General features: G+C 40.7%; 1 protein-coding gene across 2 annotated transcripts in view; it reads left to right on the forward strand.

Annotated features, from left to right (window-relative positions):
* The first annotated feature begins 20444 nt into the window (after positions 1-20444).
* Positions 20445-20711, forward strand: part of TRUB1 (TruB pseudouridine synthase family member 1) — a 28590-nt gene continuing 28323 nt past the window's right edge. The window contains exon 1 of one of the 2 annotated variants that reach the window (XM_085319072.1): positions 20445-20681. In XM_085319072.1, the coding sequence (XP_085175198.1) occupies positions 20534-20681 (148 nt within the window). In that variant the 5' untranslated portion in view covers positions 20445-20533. The remainder of the gene's footprint in view (positions 20682-20711) is intronic. The other variant, XM_085319071.1, reaches the window with a different exon arrangement.

A 20711-nucleotide genomic window follows, 5' to 3' on the forward strand; every position in this document is an offset into this window, starting at 1 on the left:
GGGCACACGCTTGGCCCTCACRGTTATAAACAACTCACCCATAGTTAAAGAAATGCAGACCTGAAACGGGGCAAAACTGGGTCTAGGGGTAAGAGAGAGAACATAGTATCTGGCAAATAGTATCTAGCATTTGTGAATGCACCTTATATAATAAATTCAGATGTAATGTGGAGCTGCAGACCAGTGAAGAAAGAGCAAAGATGGGTAAAAGCATGTTAGCAAACATATAAAAATGACCTCAAGCAGAAGAAACTATAAAGATGACTATCGTATACCTCCTGGTGAGGGACTCCAGATGTTGATGACTTGCTGTAACTCCTTGCCCCCTGAACTCTAGAACGAGACCACCAAGCACAGGTGCAGAGGAGTAGGGGAAAGTTGTGCATAATATCAAGAAATGAGATATAAACTAAGAAGTTTGTGTACAACAGTTTAAACTGGTCCATTATTACCACTGAAACTTTTTGTGTATATGCATTCTTTTTTCTGTAATAATTTGATCTGGACTGATAATGGTTCTTGGATTAGACTTAAAAGTTTCAGTTATGCTAGAAATATATTTTGGGCTTTATATACAGGATGTGTTTCTTTGCCCCAACAAAATTTTGGGCATAAGAATAACATGTATTTTAGAACTAGGAAAAAAAGGAAGTACTTGGGTCAAGCACTGCAGGAGAAGTTCATCCTCCTGCTGCCAGGAAGAAGACTCTGACAAAGCAAGGATAGATACTGTGTTATCTATTTAATTGTTGTTCTTCATCCTGATACCCTCCAGACTGTTGAAAAGCTGCTTTAAGGGTTTTTTGTTGTTGTTGTTTTGTTTTGTTTTTCTCAAAGTAAGAGAAGTGGCATTTGATCTGAAATCAGTCTGAACTGAGACCAGAAATATATGTAAGGCTATTGGCGAATATCATTATGCAACATTTAAATGATGCTGAAGCCCCTACTTGGAGACTTCAACCTAGTTCAGCCACACCATCCCCATTAAAGAAACAAGAGAACATCTGAGTCCTGCCTCCAATCATGCATTTTATAGGAAAAGCACTTACTTTTTAGTTTGATTCCAGACATTGCTACTCAAGTCAAATTCTACTCTGCAACTGCCTCCAGGCTTAACCAGAATAAAAAATGACCACTATGACATTGGGTATGAACAGATTCCAAAAATAGACACACACAATTTCATTCTGATGCTTAGCATTACTTAGTCCAGCAACCAGTGGACATTAAAATTTCATTTTAGCAGAATGTATTTTTCTCTGGATTGAGTCCCAAATAATTACATTCCCCAATAATTTTATTGTTTCAGTGACAACCTATCCACACAATAATTATTCTTAAGGGGGTAGTGTGCATGCAGGAAACAAAGCATTCATCAGTGGGTATCATTCTTAACCATTCATTTTTCTCTTGGTTTCCTGAATCACTGTTTCAAAGCATTTCAGGGGAACTGATGCTCATGCTTTAAAACATTATGGTTTTTACCCACAATAAGCATGTCTGAGCCAGAAATCATTTAGTGGCTGTAGCTGCTGCATCCTTCAGGGACAAAGTGTTCTAAAGAGCTAATGTTGCTCTTTCATTAAGAAGCCTGTTCAGAACCACAGAGAGCAATTTTGACAGTGCAGTTGGTAGTTGCTCTAGGGTAGAAGCTTGACAGGAGTCCTTTATTAAGCTAAACAAATGTAATAGTTTATTTAAAGAAACAGAATCAGGTGCAGATTTTGGTATGCATGTATATTGATATATCTGTGTCTTGTGCTTTCCCTCTCTAGATTGCACAAACTAATCCTACCTTAATAAATGAAAAATATCTTTTGTTTATGGCCAGCACTGGCATGAGGAATAAGTAAAAAGAGAAAAAAATTAGAGAGATTCCTGTAAAATAAGTCATTTCATCCTGAGTATCTCATGTTTTTCTACAGTATGCAACTTTGCCTTTTAATATGTTTTGGGGGATTTAAGCATGATAGGGAAAGAAGGACCCAGAGTGGATACAGAAAGTGAAGTGAAGGCATTAGGGTTAAAAAAAGAACAGATTAACTGCTTGCAAAGATGAACAAGGGTACAAGGGTATAGTTTCACATTGTAGCATTATAGTTCTTTGCAATGGGCACCAGAGTGGAGAGGAATGGGCTGGGGCTTTCTGTTTGGCCTCCCTGAGAAGAACTGGAATAGAGAACAAGCTCTGGAAAGGAGGGATGGTCTTGTGGTTAAGTCGTTTCCATCTCTGACTCTGCTGTTAACATGCTATGCAACCCATAGCCTCAGGTTGTGTATGGCCTGTACTCGAGAATGAGAATAAAATCGCTGAAAATATCTTTTTCAGAAAGATGTAGTTTTATCTCATTAATGCAAGCTTAATGGAAATTGGTATAAGAACACAGCATTGTTTTTAAACATTATCTTTATAAAGATGAGCCCCTCTCATCTTTATAAGCGCTGCTGCACAGGTAATTGTAGACTTTCAAAATTAGRTCTCCTGGTAGTGGTATTACTGAAMACACATGCTTGTGTCCTAGCAAAACGTTCTTTGCAAAGACTTTAGACATCAAAGACAGTCTGAGCTTGATTGGAAACCAATTACCTACTGCTGTGCGGACCTTTGAAAAGTAACAGGATTTTTATTGCCTTTATCCTTTGATCCCCCAAATGAGCAACATAAAGATAAAGAAAAACAGAACAAAAGAGCAGATGTATCAAGTAAAGAGTGAAAAGGGAGAGCAAGAATGTGCCCACAGGTTAGCTGGATAGATTTGAAAAAAATCAAGTTGATGGATTAAAGCCCCCTAAGAAGTTGCAAACATAAGCAATGCATCTTTTGGCTCAGTATCTTTGTAACTTGGAAAATTACTTAAACACAGGGCTGCAATATGGATTAACTGTAGTCCTCCACAGGAAAGATGATTTTTGCTCCATACACAGCTCCTGGCCATTCTTGCGGTAGCATGTTGTGTATCTTCGATCTTCATACTACCTAATTCCTTTAACCTTTCTCCCACTCTTTTCCTGGTCCAGCTTCATAGTCCAGGAAGAATCCAACACCATCAAATGTGCTTTATAGCACCAGCTCTGACCTCTCGTTTCCACTTCTGCGAGAAGGCTGTGGGCCAAGCGAAGGAGCTGCAGGTCYGTTCAGTTCTGTAGCATTTCACCTACTCTATGACCCTGTTAGTTTAATTTTAGTTTCACTATCTGGGGTCAGTCCTTGTGCTGAAGCAATTAGCACTGAGCATCTGAAACCCAATAGGGATTTAAAGCAAAGGGTGAGTGTTTGCCACCTGGTGAGAGAGAAGAAGGGAGGGGGCGGATGAATGAGCTGGACCTTTTCCTTTTTCATCCAGCACACRTTAGTGGATCAATGACTGAAATGGATGAGGGTGCTGCTGAAGTGTCACGGCAGTGTAATGATGTAGCTGCTATTAATGGCTAGAGCTCCAGCTGGAAATTATAGTGGAAGAAGAGAAAAAAAGTATTTCTAAGGGCTTTGAATTGGTGGTTTGAGGATTGTAATTTAGTGCTTGCTTTCATATCTCATAAAATGTTGACTGGGCACATATTCAGAAGTTTGTCTGTTAGTTAAGGAAGGGAGTCAATAAAACATGTTTGATCACAGTTCTCTTTCCATTTCATATCTGACACAGCCATCAGTGATGGTGATTCTCCTTTAAATCAAGATCTATTTCAGACTCTTTCTTTAGCGTATCTGTTGCAGCTTCACATTTGAGCTGTCTGGATTTAGAGCAGACATGTACAAAATATAGTTTATACAGACTTTGTATTCACAATATTTCAAGATCATATTCTTATTACTTTAAAATCAGTAGTAAAACTCTGGTTAACTTTGGGCAATCTGAATCTAGATATCGTGAAAAATCAAAATAAGTAACTAAAACAAAACAAAATATCCCATAACAAAAGCATCTGTTCTTGCAAAATTGTTTAAGAGGAGAAATTCTCTTAACTAAATCTATGACCCCACAAAAGTTATATCCTTCTGCTAGCAGTTTAATGGATCTCAGGATCCAGTAGGTCTTTTCCATATTGACTTTCTTTGGGTTTGTCCCCTTTTTCTACAATAACCAGGTAGGTTAGAGTGGAGAGGATGAAGGGAGAGAATTCCCTTCTCACTGTGAAAATGATGCAAAGGAGTAATTATATGGTTATGATCAATTAAAATGGCGAACATAGAGAAGTCCATAAGAAAGTCTGTAACACAGAGCACTGCTTCCACTTGCACCTTTCAGCTCTAACTTAGTTTCTGCCGCCTGCTCTGAGGCTTCTCCCTTTGTTCTGCTGCTGCAGTTGCTAACGAAGCTGCGACTGCCCTTTCTGCAAGCAAGGTGAAAAGCATCCAGCATGGATTGTGTGAAACTACCTACCAGACCGTTCAGAGGTTAATAACTGGTCCTGAAAAGCACTTCCCACTCAAACTGACAGCGGCCAGACCTGCCAAGGAGAGGGGAATCCTGCCTTTTCTATGTTATACGACACTGYGGGGGCACCTGCTGGTCTCCACTTCCAGCCCTTTCTGCTGTGCAATTAATTCTCCACACCTCCATTTGCAGACACTTCAATGCATAGCAAAAACGTTTTTCACTCATTTCTGACTCCTAACTTTTTCTGTATTTCCTGAATAATGGAAGCTGCCTGGTAAGGCAGCATAGGTTGATCAAGGAGGGGAGACCATGAGGAAAAAAACAGTGGAYGATCAGGCATAAATATTTTAGAAAAATGTGCCAGTATGAAAGGCTTAGCTGCAGCTATTCATCCAGAGGGGCCAGGTTGTAAGACCCTCTTACTCACTCCCCAGTGTCTGCCTCCTTGGCTGTCAGATGTGGACAGATCCAAGTAAATAATAATTTACTCTCCCTATACCTATAGGGGAAGGAAGAGAACAAGTATTTCCATTGCACTAGTAAAACAGTTTTTATAATTCTGCCTTGTCACTGGCTAATTAAAGCTCACACAGCCAGTCCGTCATCAGTCAAAGCCTGAAAAAACTCCTCCTTGCCAGGCAGTTTTGCAGCTCTTAAATCAGGCCCTGTGTACACCTCTGTTTTATCGTAATTGAACTGGTTTCGGTGAGCCGTGTTAGCATCCGTGTGCACGTTAGCCAGCAGTGTTTTGTAACGGTATCTGGTAGAGCAGCTGCTTGGCCCTCTTCTAACAGACTACCCCACAGAAGAGGCTTCACTGCAGCCGGCACTTATACAGCAGTGCTGTAACACTCTACGTCAGATTGAGTGTGCTCCTGGTGTACTCTGGGGGTTTCTACTGTGCTGGTTCAAGAGATTGCTGTCCCCCACCCAGAGCAGTGGCAGCCAAAGGGGGTGATGCATCAGCTTCTCACCTATCCCAGCTCCTAGGCCAGCCACCTCCTTACATATTTCACCTGGCACGTTCTGGAGACCTACTGCACAACAGCGTTGCACTGCAGGGCAGATAGCCTGAGTTGTCAACGTTTTTTTGAGAAGATGAGAACCCCTTTGTTCCGGTTAATTTTAATGGGACCTGAAATTTAAGTCCTCTTAAGCAACCTTTTTCTTCAAAATATCATCTTCATAGATTGATAAAGAACTTGCAAATTTACTGAAGATTAAGAGCTTTATCACGCAGCTATGCATTCCCTGAAAGTCACATTGACCAAATGTTATTTACACGGAGGTATTTTTATGCTACTCAAGAAGTGCGCATGCTAGGGTACATGCTAGTTTAGGAACCCTTTCTGCTGCCAGATTCATGCAGTTGGACTGCCCTGTAAAGCAGAAGGTTATTCATGGTCCTAGTTAACTTCATTTAGATTTTCAAAATATGCACCTACCAGTTTGCCTAGAGGAAAGAAAATGGAGCGAAATAAAAGAAGTCTGGAAATGTCAAAATAGAGTTTTGGGTTCCTCTGAGGGTTTACAGGTTCTTTGCATGACCTTGAGAACTCAGGCACTCTCTGTGCCTCACAGTCCCATATCCATTAGACAAAAAAAACTCACTGTGTTCCTACAGGGGAAAATGTTGTTAGAATCATGATTCAGAAGATTTGCTGCTGAGTGCGGAGCTTTTTGGAGAAACTTGGTAGTAGAGTTAGTGCATGACCTTAGAGATTAGGAAGCATCCAGCTGTCCAGCAGGCAGGATGACAAAAATTCTAGTCCAGACACAATCGACTAAACAAGCTACTGCCCTTCTCTTAAAGGTCTTGCTTTCATTGATTGACCAGTGTCTCCAAGCTGAATCTGATATTGAACACTAATGTTCTGTCTCAGCAGGTTTGTGTAACCACTGTACGGAGGGAAACGTTTATTAGATTACCTCGCTCATTGATAATTTTGTCTTCTAATTCTGGTTATATAGAATGATACTGCCAAAGAGGACGTGATAAAGTAAATCAAGCTGTGCAAAAGATAGAGTAAAAGTCCATCCAAAAAGGTGTTTTTCCTCCTTCCTCCCTCTCTGTCTCCCTCTCCCTTCCCCCTTCATCTCCCTCTTTCTCCTTCTCTCTCCCTCCCCCACCTGGGTATATTCAAGATATATAAGCAATATACTTTTAAACTTCTTTGTGCGAGTCACATTCTTTACTTGGTGTATTTGGAGAAAAGATATCCACAATGTGGATTTGTCAGACCCTTTGCTTGGAGAAGAATTATTCATCTTTGTTTTCAAATATAAATTATGAATATTTAATTATTAGTACAGACAATACTGCACAAGCATTGTTTCTTCTTTTGGCCTTTTCTACTTAGCATAGGAATTGGAAAAATCAAACTTAGTGAATTCAACCAAGATTCAATGTATCTTTAGGGATTGCATTATGTAACTCTGAAGGTTGATTTCATCACACAGAAAATCAAAAAGTAAATTGAACATACATTATTCGAAGCTTTAAGGAAATAAGCACAGAATCAACATATTTGTCTTGGTTCCCATCCTCCAAAGGTCCGTTGTTAAGATGTGTCACAGTATTAAATTACTAGTACAAAAGAAAGTCTTGAAGAAAACCAAAAACAAAACCAAAAGAAGCCTTGAAGAATTCCAGGTCGCTACACATCCACTTGCTCTGTAAATATTGCTTAATTAAATGCTCTTAGATAGGCAGTAATACTTATCTACAACTGCATTAGAACTGAGTCATTACCTGCAATATTAATTCCAGATACCACAGCAGAGGCAAACAAACTAGGAGTGGATCTGAGTTTAAATCCTGATCTAGAATTCATGATGCAGGCCCAAAAATACCAAATGTCAAAGGACAATATCAACTTATTACAAGGTCATACAGACCTCTACCTTGTTGATTCATGTTCCCTGCTCCCAGCTTTTCAGAAGATCTTGTAAAGGCCTACAGTTTAGTCTGGATGTCATGAAGAAGTATGATGCAAATATGGTTCTCCCTTCAAATTTTAGTTTCTTATAGAAATCTGGTACTACATCAAATGGATATTTATCTTGGACGCTGAAGGAAGGAAAAGGCATTTTGGTGCATGTACCAGTACCTGAATGGGAAATTTGAAATAACTACATAAAATGGACTTATGATCTGTAGCAAATGAATGGCTGTCAATCCCACAAAATTTCAAACTCTGCTGAACTAAATAGGCTTGTTTATGAGTATAATTATGTAGCCTTACAATGATAAGGTATTACATATATATATCCTACTCTGTGCCAGAAACTGTTCTGCATAAACCCAGTAAATTTAATTACTAGAGGAAAAAAATCCCTCTATTTCATGATCTATCCACCCCTGCAGTGATTACTCAGGGAAAATTCCCACTGAAGCCAAGCAGATGGTTCTTACCTTGTCGAACTCCCAGCTTATTTTCTTTTAAACTATGAAGTGTTTTTTAATGACATTTTTCTCTGAAGCTGCCTTGTATTTGGCAGACATTTTCTAACTATGTATGAATTCCTTTTTATGCTATATGTAAATGAATTGTTTGGTGTTCTTTACCCCAAAGAACATATCCCACTTTGGTTTCACATGAATAAGGACATAAATCAGACAAGTATCTAGTTCAAACATGCTTTCACCAAGATAAGTCCCACTGACTTTGTTGCTAGGGAGTCAGTAGTCAGATTTAATGTCACCGAACCACATTTTCTTTGGCGCATTTCCAGAAACATCTATATTGACATCTTAAAGATTTGACTACAGACTAGTCTTGTGTCTTTCTGTTTCTGATTCATCTCTTACCTTCTCCTTGGATGGATACGAAAGTTCTCGACAAACTTTGACAGATATCATTTCAATGAAGGAGCTACCTGCTTTCTTTGTGCCTGCTGGTAACCTACCTTGATACACGTCTGTAATATTCTGCAAGGCAAACTTTGTCCTTGTTTCAGAAGCCAGCTCAAGCCTTACATGCTGTTCAAGGGCTTTTTCTGGGATAGAGGTGCGGTATCTGATTGTTCTCAGCAGAAAGGTAAATTTCTGTGCTCTCTCTCTTTCTAAAAAAAATCACAGGCTAGCAAGGAGGGATCTCGGAAGAAATATCACATAGGTTTTGGAAAAGTGATGAACACTGATGATATCTCTCAAGAAACTTTTATTTGAATCAAATCTTTGTAAAACTAGATGTGCCCAGATTAAAGGATAAACCTAAATTGTCAGGTGCCTGGTCAGGGAATGTTATGTACTTTATCTGATTTGAGATGATGTAGCTCCAAGGAGTTCTTTAAAGAGAGATAAATCATTAATCCCCACAATCAGTTCAGAGCAGCCAGAAAAGAAGATAAAGTTCCAATGTCTTTGTGCTGCATATACCTCCAGGCATCTTCTAACAGATTTCTCTGCAGCTCGAATTCAGCTCTCTACTTCACAGTCAGAGACAGAACGGGAAGCTGTGTTTGAAAGAAAAGAAAGTAGTTGTAATCTCCAGTGAGATATAATTTAAAACGGACATTGTGGGAAAAAATGTTATTTGCAAGCATGATGGCATAATTTTTCTCCGCTATCCATTAAGAGCACACACAATACTTGGATGACCTAACCTGTGACCATTATTTATTGTAACCTGCTCTTTCCCGAGAGCCAATGTCTGAATTAGAATCTTCCATTTATTGCTAAGTGCACTTCTGGGAAGGGTAAATAGAACAGAGCCAGGCCCAGATCCTCAGGCAAGAAGCACATAGCAATCAAGAAAGGAAAGTAGAAAAGCGGCTTTAAGTGTCCTCTTGCCCCCTGAGCCTAGACTGGCTATATAAGGCAGACACCAGCAGAAATGAAAAGACCCTGAAGCATGCTCACTCCTTTAATAGTTTGCTTCAATCTCTCATTTTTTACCATGGAATAAAGAATCTCCTTGCAGTCTTTGAGGAGAAAGGCATTCACCCAGGAATGACTCCAGTGCACTGACTTATGCAATACAGTGATTTGCCACAGCATCTTTCATGCAGAACTACAGTGATGATCAAAGCCAGGTTAATCAGCTCAACATTTTATAAGTGTTTGCAGCCCTGTCTGCCTGCCTGTAACTGATCAGGAAATGTCTGCTTCACTTTGGACAGCAATGATGCCGGAAAAAACAGCAATAGCTCTGTGGCTAGCCTTTCTGCAAGCATATTTTCACTCTCATCCTGCAGTGGGAAGACAGATGGAAATACTAATTAGGCGTGGGAGATCCTGCCAACTCTCTACCTAGTGAAGGAAGAGCTCCTGAGGGAAGCAGCCCTTTCTATCTGTTTCTTATCCCATAAAACTTCTGAGATGGAATCACAGGATTCTCAAAAATGTTTAGGAACTTGACTCTCCCAAGAACCTTTAAGGACCTGTGCCTGTGAACCGAACCCTTGACTGCCAGCATGGCACAAGGTGGTTTCTTCAGCTGGTGACTCCAGGCACAAAGCACAGCTGATTTTGGAAACATGATAATGGTTCTATGACATGCAAGTGTCTTCCTGTGAGCATTATTCTGCCTCCATAGTTTTATGCTGGTTGAACAAGGCAAAGCTTTCTAGAGAAAAGCTAATCTACTGTGCTGCTCTCAATGTCACTTTAGTGAAGAATTCACACAGAACGACAATTCTTCTGAAAACCGCAGTTTTCAGTGTTGAAACGGGTGTACTTTGAAGCTAAACCTTGAAGAATTAAATGCACAGAAAGCAAGTTGTATTTTAGTTGTTTGAACCATTAAGCTGAAGAAAAACACTGAAGAAAAACATCTCATGAGTCTTGTTTAATAGAAGCTGATATTCTAATTTTCATTTTCATTTCTCGCCTACTTGGTATCTCCTGCTCTCCAAATTCAGGGGAAAGCTAAGGTGTTATTTAATAGGATTAGTCTGAAAGGAGAAGCTTTAAACCTGTGCTATGGTGCAGAGTGCAGGGGGTTGGGGGAGCAGCACTGCTCCTACCTCCCCCCACTGTGTGGGGAACAGACAACACTGTTGGAGGAAGAGGGCAGGGGCTGCTAACCCACAAATTTGGCTCCACTAGGTCTTGCTTAAATCTAATTTTGAGGATGTAAGCAGCGAAAAGCCCTGTCCGTGTTTTCTGCACAAGTAAATTTCAAGCAATTTAATCTGCCTGCCATGGAACAGTCAAAATAGCAATGTCATTATTGCTGGAAAATAACATAAATTTAACTATCAAATCACTGATTTCTTTCAGAGTCCCTCTCTCTCTCATCGTCTATATTGAATGTGCAGGTTCCCATATCAACTTTCTGAGTTGTCAGTGTTCGGGGTAGTTCATTTCTCCTATGCTTTCCTCATTAAACTTCTTCCACAGCTCCTTTGGACAGAAATGACTATAAGTATCTTGTAGTTCATTCATTGAGGCTCTCAGTTTGGCAGAGAATCAGCTGATGCCAGGATAGCCATGGCCATGAAAGATTTTTTTAAGGCCGTTTAGTTCATGCCATCTGTTCATTGGCTCAGCTGTAAGAAATTTGGACTGTATTGCCTTCCCAAAGTTTTTTTTTTCTCCATTGGACTGCTGTCAAAATATCCAATCTGTCTCTGTGAGTGTTCCAGTGAGCCAGCACTTCAGATAGGATAACATGCCTCCGACTCACAGTTGTGTTACTTTATTTCTTAATAACAAATAGCAATAACAATGCATTACCACACATGTCACCTGAAAGGCAATGAGTACAAAGAGGTGCCAGACACTTAATGTGGCCCCAGAGCCAGTGTTTTGGGTACCTGCTTGTATTTGATGTGAGGCATATATATGTACTGGGTTAGAGGTTTAAACTCAGAGGCAGCTTATGAATCATTTACTTGAGAACAAGAAATTTTACTGGAAGATCTGATCAGATGACAGAATCTCCTTAAATGAAATTTCTGCTTTCATGAAACTTGTCTACATCTGCATCAAGCTTTATTTCGTGGTCCTGTTTTCTGTTCTAAGATATGACTTTCAGAAGGGGACATTCCCAGTGAGGAATCTAAAGGTATGGCACATTCTTCTGTTTTGGTACATAGATTACAAGCCTGCCAGCATTTAACATATGATTTTAGATTCTCCTTGAGAGGCTGCCTAGGCTTGCATTAGACTTTTGACCTTTCAGGCATTATCTACTTTAAACATTCGAAAAAAATACTCCATTGATAGTATGTTTCTGTACGAAATCCATGCAAAAGAGATATTTAGCTTATAGAATGAAACCATAAAAATCTAAGAATGTGGGAGTACAGCTGGTTAATGTATGTATCCTTGTTTAACTGCCAGTTTTAAAGAATATTGTCTTAGCTAGGAAAGACAATCACTACTTCAGCAAAACAGATCTCAGTATTACTTGATTGTAAGGCTCATATTCTGTATATACAGCTGAAGTCCAGCTAAATTATCTTTGTTTTTAGCTGACTGCAGTACTTCTGCAGAGAATGATGATAAATCTGCAACAGATTAAAAATGAATGTTCTCAGTTTCAATAAAAATTAGCTATTTTTTCAGGGGGAATAACAAAAAAGAGGCATAACTCAGGCAACATAGGATTTAGATAAATTTAGGGTTATGACAACTCTCTTGCCCTCAGTCAGTATAATGAATAATTCAGAGTCAAATTTAGGGGCACTTCAGCACTGAAGTATTGCATTATCTAATTTCTGTTGTTACTCTGAAGTGTAATCAGCAAGCTTATTAAATATGAATGTAGTAATCAGACAAATTCTATGACTGTGTGCATGAGCTTCTCATTAATGTTTTACAAAGAAGCATCAAGAAAGACTAAATGACTGCACTGGATTTCAAAGTGATAAATGTACTTCAGTAACAAAGTAACTTAATGACCCTGCTATGAACACAAGGCCAAAGAATATTTCAAAAGTCATAGGCTGAACTCAGTAACTCAAGCAGATCGCCTTTTGCATCTGGTAACCTCTTGTGGGTTCTCATTGGCCAAAATATCMGTGCAACAGTACAGTCCGTTCAGTGTCCCATATAGACGCCACAGTACTATACCCTGGCAGTCCTGGGCACCRCAGCTTATCATGATCTAATTACAGCATAGAATGATTGCTGTAAACTGTGTAGGGATGGCTTCTTAATAGGACACAGAATGCACCTTCAAGCCCAGTTAGCAATTAGGGCATGATTTTGAGCATCCTTTACCTCTCATTGACTTCAACAGACAGCTCTCCTGGGATCAAGCTCTTCAGCTGTGTAAGCGAATACTCCTTCAAAGTGAACTTCTGAGCTAAAAGAAAAAAAAACCTTTGGTCTTTTTCAGCTTTTCAGGAAGCATGTTTTCAACAGCTAACAGAGGAAAACTTTTATTATCATTATTATTATTAATTATATCTTATTTCTTACATTTAAGTTCGGAAGCACCCTTTAAGCTGATGGAGCATGTGAATTTGCATACCATGAATTGCACATTCCTCCCTCCACCAAACAACTTAAATAGAGGCTCAAAGTAAAGGAAATCTATTTGAAGTGAAAAAAACACAGACTGACTTTTAGGTGATATCGGATTTATTATTCTAGCAAATGGGGAAAATGCTTTTTTCTAAGCAAAAATACTTCTAATTAAACTTCTAATTATTTTCCCCGTAATGATTACCAGAAAAGGCAAACTTTCTATTTCTCTATCTGCCTAGATTATATTTTTAAACATCCTGCAAGATGATACAGCCAATAAAAAATATGTAAAAATATATAAGAATCTGGATGAAATGTCAAAAAAAAAAAGTAAATACGGAACTCCATTTTATCCTTTTGCATTTCAAAGAAGAAAGCAAAGGACTACAGGTATGACAGAAAAAAAACATAATTTCATTGTAGGGTTTCTCATGGATCAGTGTCAATAAAAGAATGAGGTGGGATAATCCAACAGAGTGAAATACAGATCCAGGTATGTGAGTTAGTCCAAACATTTATTGCTTTGTTCATGAACACAGTAAGTATGGAACATCATTTTAATGATCACACCCCAGCAGAAAGAAGTGGAATGCTCACTATATTTATGATCACTTTATTTTTAACAGGGTATCTGTAAAATCAGTCTTTCTTCTCTCTGTCATTTTAAGTCTGACTTTGTACAAATAAAAAGCAGACACTATCAATTTGTTCCTATAGGTGGTAGGTAATTAGCATCTTTACAGACTCTAAACCCTAAACAATCAAAAGTTGAATAATTTATGGTAAAGGGAACATTTTCTGTCAACAGTATTATAATGTGCATTAGAAATATATTTCACTGCCTGCAGCTGCTTGATTATTGATTCTGCAGTTCTCATCAGTGATGCCATTGGGAGCCCTAGCCTGTGTGCAATGGCTACTTTTTACTTGTTTGCACTTCTGAATTAACTGGAAGTAAATCCATGGTTACCTGCAGTTCTTTAGGGTACATTTCTAGCAAAAGAGGATGGAGGAGGTGCACTATGGTTATTCTCATGCCAGGCAAAACCTACCAGAATGTCCACTGTACTATCCTGCAGGGACCTCAGCACCACCTGCATCTTAGACTGACAAATAGCAAAGTGACAGTTTGACCTTCTTGCCATAGGTATTTGCTCTGGCTGATGAGGTTTACACACCTCTCATGCCAAAAAGGTGTTCAGGAACAGTTGCAAGGGGTGAAGAAATCAACGCAGGAAGGGATATCCTTGAAAAGGTTAGAGCCAAAGGACTGAATCGTCTTAGGGAATGAAAGAAAGATGAAGGCTTGGAGAAAGCTGATAGGTTAGGGGTAGGTTTAGAGAAAGGCTAGTTTCTGCCCAGGGGATGACTGTTGTAAGGATGTCTCTAGTTAGAGGAGAGATTTGTTGATTAAGGTGATGTCTTGGGGGAGGTCATTACTTATATTTCTACTCTTCTTGGCATTTCCCTTTGTAGGGTTTCCAGACAACCTTTCTTCTTCAGTGTAAGGGGACATTTTCTTTTTAGGAGGGTAGTGCAGATCAGAGAGCCTTTAAGAAATTATTACATATTGGGTTGTAACTCCAAGACAAAGGAAACTCCTTGCAGTCCTCATTCTTGTGCTTTCCCTAAGCATCTGCCACGGACTCTCATTACTGAGCTGGAGACCTGAACCGATCCAGCTGTTTGTGTAAAAGATGGCTGTGTCACCACCGCAACAGACCATTGCTACTAGCAACCAACCAGCATTGCATCTAGCAGAAGGAGTGCTTTGGAAGAGAACTCTTCTCTCTGGTGATGCTTCTTAGGCTTTAGTTTTCTTGCCTCAAGAAAGTTGCACTTTCAAGCGTTAACTTGAGTTTAACGCTAGGCCTGAGTTTAATGATAGATGTTAAAGATGGTTTTATTCTGCAGGTACCATCTGTGCCTTCATTCAAATAGATGGGTGAAGAAATGAAGTGWTTGGAGGTGTCAGATCTCAGGGTATTCTCTTTGCTACACATCAGTCACAAACAATCACAGTCTGTATGTGTGCTCACAAGATGAGAATGAGTTGCTAAAGGCCTCATTATTAATATGTTTTTTTTTGAGCGTTGCAATTATACAAAGCCATATGAGAAAACAGGTATACATTTAAGAGACTGATGAAGCTAAAGATTTTTTTTCCTGTCTTGTCAAATCAAGATGGAATGTTTTTCTAGAAAACATACTTTAGTTCAACTCATATKGCTGAATTTAATGTAGCAGTGGCATGTAGCAGCTTCTCAGATTTAATAGCATCTAGGCTCTTTTAGCCTTGTGTTCTGAATTTACAGAGGGGCAGTCTGCACTTGAAGTGCCCAAATAAACAATCTTCCATGTATTGCATTCCTTCATGTGCACATCTGGTGAGTCCTTCATTGTTCCTAATTAGGATGTAGATTCTTGGAAAATTACTTCTTTGACAGCAATTGTAACAAGAAACCATGCAAATTAAAAAATAGAACAGAGAATTCCATTGAGACTTTTATTAGGAAMAAAATAGAATCATAGAATCAGTAAGGTTGGAAGGGACCTCTGGAGATCATCTAGTCCAACCTCCCTGCTCAGCAGGTCACCTAGAGCTTGTTAGACAGGGTTGCATCCAGGCAGGCCTTGAAGATCTCCACAGAAGGAGACTCCACAACCTCTCTGGGCAACCTGTGCCAGGGCTCCGTGACTCTCACAGGGAAGAAATTCCCCCTCATGTTCAGGCAGAACTTCCTGTGCTTCAATTTCTGCCCATTGCCTCTTGTCCTGTCACATGGGACAACTGAAAAGAGTTTGGCCCCATCCCCTTGACACCCTCCCTTCAGGTACTTRTACACAKTGATSAGATCCCCCCTCAGKCTTCTCTTCCCYAGGCTGAASAGGCCCAGCTCTCGCAGCCGTTCCTCRTAGGGSAGRTGCTCCAGCCCTCTGAKCATCTTTGTAGCCCCATGCTGGACTCTCTCCAGTAGCTCCATGTCTCTCTCRTACTGGGGAGCCCTGAACTGGACACACTACTCGAGATGAGGCCTCCCCAGGGCTGAGTAGAGGGGCAGGATCACCTCCCTCGACCTGCTGGCAACACTCTTCCTAATGCACCCAGGAGACCAYTGGCCTCCATGGCCACAAGCACACATTGCTGGCTCATGGTCAACTTGTCATCCACCAGCACTCCCAGGTCCTTCTCTGCAGAGCTGCTCTCCAGAAGATCAGCCCTCAGCTTGTAGTGGTGCCTAGGGCTATTTTTCCCTAGGTGAAATAAAAGATTTGCAAACTGTGTTTTACTTTTCTTCCCCTCAGCATCACTGAATCTTCTGATTCCAGAGTACTTGCCTAGTTTTCTATCATTACAGACACAAGTGGGCACATATTAGAGCTTAAAAGTAATTTCCTGGTCAGTATTGTTAATAGATCTGTCCTCACTTACTGACAGTATGTTTAGAAAAGCTCTTCAAGAAAAATTTTAAACTGTGTGTGTATCGTGTGTGTCCATAGCTGTACATCATTTGTGATTTAGCAATGGTGAGGATACATGACTATTCTCTTCTTTAGCTAACTGCCTGAACTGGATTTCACATTAGGAAGAGGTAACTAAAAACATTTGCATCCAATTATACTTTGTCCAGTTCAACTCTAACTGACACTATCATAAATCTGAATTAAATCAGCTGAAATCATGACCAAAACTTGTTCTTGCCTAAACTATTCTCAAGTAAAAATAATTCCTCTAGCATCAGAGGAATGAGAATGAGGCGGCCAGGGGTATTTCTAAAAATAAACAAAAACCTAGATGTTAAATCCACATTGGTGTAAGCCTTAGCCATCCATTTTCTTCTCAACAAATCAAAAAAATCTGTTTAATAAATAATTGCAATTTAGATTTTTTTTTAATGTGGAGAGTGATTAACAAAAATTGTCAAGCCTGCTATTAGTGTATGTCACAGGTAGTTTCCCTTGCAGGTAATTGAAATTTTTCTTAATTCCTGCAGTTCTACAAAATACTGCAGTACCTACTTGTGTTCAAAAGACAGGTACAATCAAGCACACACTTAGTGCCCATCTGAACTGGACTAACTGAACTAACAAGCTGAAGAGTTATTTACTTCTTACTATCCAACCAGATGGAATAGTTGGAGGGAAAATAATTCTCTGTTTTTCAGGTTTTGACAGCTCCTGATTAAGGGCCAGTCCCATTAGCTGACAAGGGAATAGTTTACATGACTAGGACTTAAACTTTCAAACAGCTGTACTTCTTTTCTTACAGGAAGAATATGAGCTGTGACTGACCTCCTTACAATTATTCGCTGTGACTTGGACAGAGCCAATAAAGCTGAAATTATAAAATGATTTGCTGAACAGAAACACAGAAATGGCCTTCTGTTATTGAAGGTACTTTAAAAGTTGAAATACAGCACCATTTTCTTCTGCTTTGTGGTCTGTAAGAGTTACTTCAGAAAAAGCCAGTCTGAAAGCCTACCACCTTCCTGAAGAAGGAAATATTGCGTCTCTATTCCACATAAGCATGTAATGAATTTCTCCTCTTGTATAACAGTACACATTTGCTGCTTGCATACACAGAAGATACCACTCATTAAGTCTTCTGTATAAAGCTCTAATTGCACCAGATCCTTGAAGCACTAATTCATACAATTCCAGGGATCTCAGTGGAGGATTTGGTCTGTGTTTACTAGACCTACCAAGCTTCATGCATAAGGCAATAACACCCTCTCAAACATGTACTAAGCCCCTTTACCAAAGTTGCAAATAAAATCAGTAAGTGTAATCGTTCTTTTGGTTTTTGTGGATCCTGGCTGGCTAAGAATCGTTTGAGATAAACATCTCATTTCAAATAGGCCACTCAGCAGATGGTAATGACTTTTAATCACTAGCAACACAAGACAAATCTCAAATAACGCCCTCGAGATGAACCGTTTGGTATATCATTCCCATCATTTTGAATGCTGAAAAGCATTGCCCTATAAAGAGAGACTGTATGATTTATATACATACATATTTCTATCTAATGATGGTCATTGATAGCTTTTCACATCTCTTGTTTTTGGCCTTTATCCAATGCCCACTGAAGTCAAACCAACCTTTTTTCTTTCTAAGTCTTCATAGAGTCCATCTGCTGCAATAATGAAGTGTTGCTTTTTAGGTGTTGATACAGAAGCTTGGGAGACCTGCAAGAATTTGCTGCTGGCTACTAAAAATGAGAGCAGGGAGTAGTTTCTTTACTCAGTTGAAAACACTGTGCTTAAACCCAAACAAATAAACTTTTTGCAATTTGTGGAAACAATAGTGGCAGTCACACACTGACTTTCATCTCATATGCTATGTCTGTGTCAGGTTARTTACTGCAGACAAATCATTTTAGACAAATCTCTGCTTTGGTCACTCCTTAAAAGGCGATGTAGGGAAGTTTTTCATAGGGTCTGTCTCCTGCCGTATGACTGAAAAAGCTGAGGTGTTCTTTGCATTAGTGACTTCTTTATGTTGATGGTGGTGCACTCATTTTTGTGTAATCTCTTTCTGAGCCTTCGTCATGTTTTCAGAACAGTCTGATGACCTAAAGATAGTGCTGGGCAAGACTGTGTGACAGGTCATCATTTCAGTCCTTCGACTGGAATCTCCTTTGTAGGAAGCTTAGTAGACTATTTCTTAATAGTAATGTTTAAACAGTTTTGCCTGAGCTCTCTGACAAGGCAGCTGTGTTTAAGTCCTTTTTTGCAGAGAATTTGTGAGAATAGTTTTCAAATGGTTAGCTTAGCCCAACCAAACCAGACCTGCAACAGAAACTCCATGACAGTTTACAATGTGTGTTCCATACTTAAATTTTAATTCCACGGAAGTCAGCAGTGACTTTCTCACTGATGTTTTACCCAAGTTTGGCTTTGCCCTTTTGTTTCTTAGAGCAGGATGCTGACACCTCGCTTCCATGTCCTGCAATGATGGCCACATATACCAATCACCGGAGAAATTCACCCTCCCAACTTAAAGTAGCGGCAATTATTTCTGCAGCCAGGTTATGGTTGTGTAAATGAGAACTAAGCAAAGAAGATATATAATTAAAATCCTGCATAGCAATTCCAGAGCGTTATTTTTCCTAAGCTTGTCTGGAAGGCACTGCATGGTATTTTCTAAGCAATGTAGTCACCCTACTTTCACTAAGGAAAGTCACCCTACTTTCACTAAGGAAAGGTTTAGGGTGAGGGGGAATGTCCACTGTTATTGAACAGTTAGTGAACGGTTTTAATGAACCTGGCTGCATACATTTGGCCTGTAGAGAGGAGCTGGTGCTGCTCTTTAATAATGAGAGCAAGAAGAGTTTAGGGGACATTGTTCGGCATCATCATCATCAGCAAGTAGGTACCCATCTGCTGGAAGCAGGTTTGCAGTTTGCAGCACTGTGGGAGGGGTGAGTGTGCACTAAACAAGTTGCTGACTCTGCCACAGGCTGAAAAAGTACTTAAATGCACAGGTCTTGATCCTGCTCTGAGCAGAGACAGCTATTGACTTCTGCAGGAAGATTTTCTTCTCTCAAGTTCTGGGAAGGRCTGGGAACATACTGAGCCCTTAGTGAACCACGTATTTTTTTTAAGTAACTGTCTTTTCATAGTTTCATCCGCAAGCTCTTACCAATGAGTAAATGAAATGAAGAAAACATCCCAGCTGTTGCTACCTTTCTCAAGTATTACCTTGCTCAGATGCCTTGGGAGTGATGTTAGAGAAGTAAGTGTATGCGTATCAGGCCTGAAGAAGAAAACCCCCATGCTGTACTTCTGTTGTGATYTGTGTGTGTGACCTCGAGAATGGGGTGATCTGGAAGAAGTCCACCTTAGGAATACTTACACAATACATGCCAAGGCAGGAAGACTAATGCACTGAGAAACTAGTCAGCAGAATATAATTCTTTTAAGTTCTGCAGTGAAGGTGCAATGACCAATGTAGTGATGGGTGAGGGGGAGGGACAGCAGCTTCCCAAACCAATTTATTAGAAAGCCATGCATCTTTCTGCTGAGGCTGCAGGACAGCATGAACTGCACACAACCAGGAAATGTAACTTGTGTGCTCTAAGTATCACCCAGAAATGCGATATTCAAGAAACCAAGCTGCCAGCATTCTGTAAGACGACTCATATCTCAAATACAGCTCTTGGGCCTGTTTGATACTCTGTAAGATTTTCTTTTCAGTGCTAAAGACAGCACGGCAGGGGTCTCAGCATATTCATTGGAACAGCCTATTTCTACTTTCTAATTGATTACCTCCAGCTGTGATAGAGGTCTAATACCTTTTATCTAAAATTTAGACCATAATCCTACAAGTGCTAATGCATACGCTTAGCTATAAGCACAGATTATAGAGGCRGAAAGCTCTGCTTTCTGACCGCCCCGCAGCGTGTTGTCACACTGCTTACGACCATCTCTCAGCAGTCCCTGCAGCCAGCCCTGACCCGGGCGAGCCCCCGCACGTTTTGGAAGGACACCCAGCCGCGGCCCGAGGCCTTCCCGCGCAGAAGACACCCCGCGAAAGCCACGTCGGCGTTCAGCGGCCCGCATGAGCCGAGCCGCACGGGGCGCTCCCGCCCCTTCCGCCCGCCCCGGGCGAACCGCGCCCGGCCCCGGGCAAGGCCCTTGCTCCAGACTACGTTTCCCAGCGCCGCCCGGCGCGGCGGCGGCCGGAAGCGCCGGGCCGGGCCAGGCCGCGCTTCGGCGGCGGTAGCAGCATGGCCGGGCGCGAAGGGGGCGGCGGCGGCGTGCTGGGCGAAGCGGCCRCCAGGCTGTTCTCGCTGAGCGGGCTGTTCGTCGTGTACAAGCCCAAGGGGCCCACCTCGGCCGGCGTGCTCAACCGCCTCAAGGAGCGGCTGCTCGCAGGTAGGCGGCGCGGCGGGGCGAAGCGGCGCC

Source organism: Rhea americana, unplaced genomic scaffold (genome assembly GCF_003343005.1).
Source record: "Rhea americana isolate MKP2758 unplaced genomic scaffold, rheAme1 scaffold_57, whole genome shotgun sequence".
Classification (NCBI taxonomy): Eukaryota; Metazoa; Chordata; class Aves; order Rheiformes; family Rheidae; genus Rhea; species Rhea americana.